The 2090-nt window shown below is 63.2% G+C and overlaps 1 protein-coding gene across 1 annotated transcript in view; it reads left to right on the top strand.

The window, feature by feature from the left end:
* Nucleotides 1-1135: 1135 nt before the first annotated feature.
* The window catches only part of F751_6713 (hypothetical protein), a gene marked incomplete at both ends in the record, with an annotated part of 6159 nt that continues 5204 nt past the window's right edge, over nt 1136-2090 (top strand). The window contains 3 exons of the mRNA XM_011402748.1: nt 1136-1220; nt 1366-1560; nt 1791-2036. Coding sequence (XP_011401050.1) covers nt 1136-1220; nt 1366-1560; nt 1791-2036 — 526 coding nt within the window. The remainder of the gene's footprint in view (nt 1221-1365; nt 1561-1790; nt 2037-2090) is intronic.

The following is a 2090-nucleotide window of genomic DNA, read 5'->3' as shown; positions in this document are numbered from 1 at the left end:
GATGTGGCCAGCATCTAGTGGCGACAGCCGGGAGTGGATCTCCTGCGCATGCAGTTCTGCCAGGCAGCGCTCCATGCTCATCCAAATGTGTCGCCCCTTTTCCCAAAGGAGGCTGGTGGGCGAAACTGGCGAACTGGACGAGGCGGAGGCGCCTGGGGCGACGATGCCCTTGCACCAACCGCTTGTCGCTGCAGAGCCTGTGCATCCGCCCACCGAGGGCTCGGCACCCGGCCCTAGTGCAGCAGCTGCTTTGGACGTGCCACCGTGGCTTGTGGGACGGCAGCAAGGACCCACCGCTGCCATCCCACAGCCCCCAAAAGCAGGGGAGCCTGCAGAGCTGCCCCTCTACATTGAACCAGCTTCGGAGCTTGAGGTGTTTGGTGGGGAGGCAGAAGCTGCCGGGCCTGTACAAAGACACGAGGCGCAGCTCCAGGCCCGGAGGAGGTGAGCGAGTGGGTGGCTCGATCAGGTGGGCCAATGCTTGGGCATTCCTTTGGATGCCAGAAACATGAAATCATCGTCCGCACACACAGGAAGGCTCGGGAGCTACTGGCTCAGCAGCACGCCCTGCAATGAATCAACGATGAGGCTTGAAGCATGCAAGTGTTGGGACTTATCATACAGCTGAGGTCAGCACAGGTTCTGTTGGTAAAGACATGTGGGAGCATGAGGTCTGTGCCGAGGAGTGCAGAATGGCAACACAACTCCAGGGCTGAAGAAAGATCTGCGCCCATGCTATGGCAATATCCTTCTTGAGATTCACATTCTGAAGTGCGAACTCCCGGCTCTTACCCTATTTATAAAGACACAATCAACGGGACTCAGGTCGACAGCTCGTCGGACTCAAGTCGTGGTCGATGATCAGACCGACCGCCTGACCGCCAATTGGGCCCTCGCGCACCGCGTCGCCGACATCTGACGGCACAAGGACAGGATTGCTTCTTAGGAAGCACATTCAGGAGTCAGTTCAGTGCCTAGATCCATCCGATCATGCGCCGAGGCCAGGAGCAAGGACCAGCGGACACCCAACTGCTACACACTTTGGCTTGCATGTGAACGCTTGGCGACGCCTGCAACGTCCCGGTAAACATGCCGTTCCCTGGACGGTGGTGACTCGGAACAGGGAGCGGGAGCTATGCCCAGCAACAAGGGCAAGGTCATCCCTGTGGCGGACCTGGCCGAGGCCAGCCTGGTGCCTGGTGTTGTTCAGCGGCATGAAGGTGCGACCTCGGCAGCTGTCAGGAAGGCCCTGGCCTGTTCGGATGTGCTGGGTGTATTCCTCCTGCAAGGGGACAAAGGTGGGGCCACTCACCCTTGGTACAGGCTTGAACCCCCCCCCCCCCCTTTGTCATGCACACCCTGCAGCATGGCGCCGCCAGGCAGCAATTTCCCTGGCGCAGAGCTCCTTTGTCGTGGGCTCCGTGTACCTGAAGTCCGTGATCACAGACCTGGAGGAGGTGCACGGCGGGAGCAGCCACCCCGGCTTCAACCCGGTAGTGTTTGCCTTTGCCCGTGAGGCCACCGCAGCCCCCATCTTGCTGGGCCTCGCCCGATACAAGGGTGGGCTGGGTGGACGAGCACGGGGGAAAGGGGGGCGGTTCCCCTTGCTGGGCGGTAAATCCTGGCCGTGTCGCCCCCGCAGCGGGCTCTGGATCGCCGCCCAGCCCTCGCCGCAGCTCCATGCAGCGCCGCCACGAGACCGTGCACACATCTGGCTGGCTGCAACATGGCCCTCCCTCTCTCCATCACATTCCCCCATCTTCCTTCCCCCCCCCTTACTTCCCCAACAGGTACCCTGGTCCCGGCCCGCCGCGACCTCCCCCTCGTCGTCCTGCTCGGCGTCTGCCTCTTTGCCAGCCAGCTGCTCTACATGCTGGGTATCGACCTGTCTGGCGTGGTGGTGGCCACCTGCATCCAGCCCGCCATCCCCGTCTTCACCGCCCTGCTGGGCATCGCGCTACGCCAGGAGGCGGCCAACCCCCGCAAGCTGGCCGGCATCGGGCTCAGCGTCTTGGGCGCCACGGCCATGGTCTTCGGTGGCATGGCCGGCGCGGGCGGCGTGGCGCCCACTTCGCCCGCGGGCCTCGCCG

The sequence above is a fragment of the Auxenochlorella protothecoides genome (genome assembly GCF_000733215.1).
Source record: "Auxenochlorella protothecoides strain 0710 unplaced genomic scaffold scaffold94, whole genome shotgun sequence".
NCBI classification, from domain to species: Eukaryota; Viridiplantae; Chlorophyta; class Trebouxiophyceae; order Chlorellales; family Chlorellaceae; genus Auxenochlorella; species Auxenochlorella protothecoides.
The sequence above is the reverse complement of the archived record's forward strand: the minus strand, read 5'-3'. Positions and strand labels throughout refer to the sequence as shown.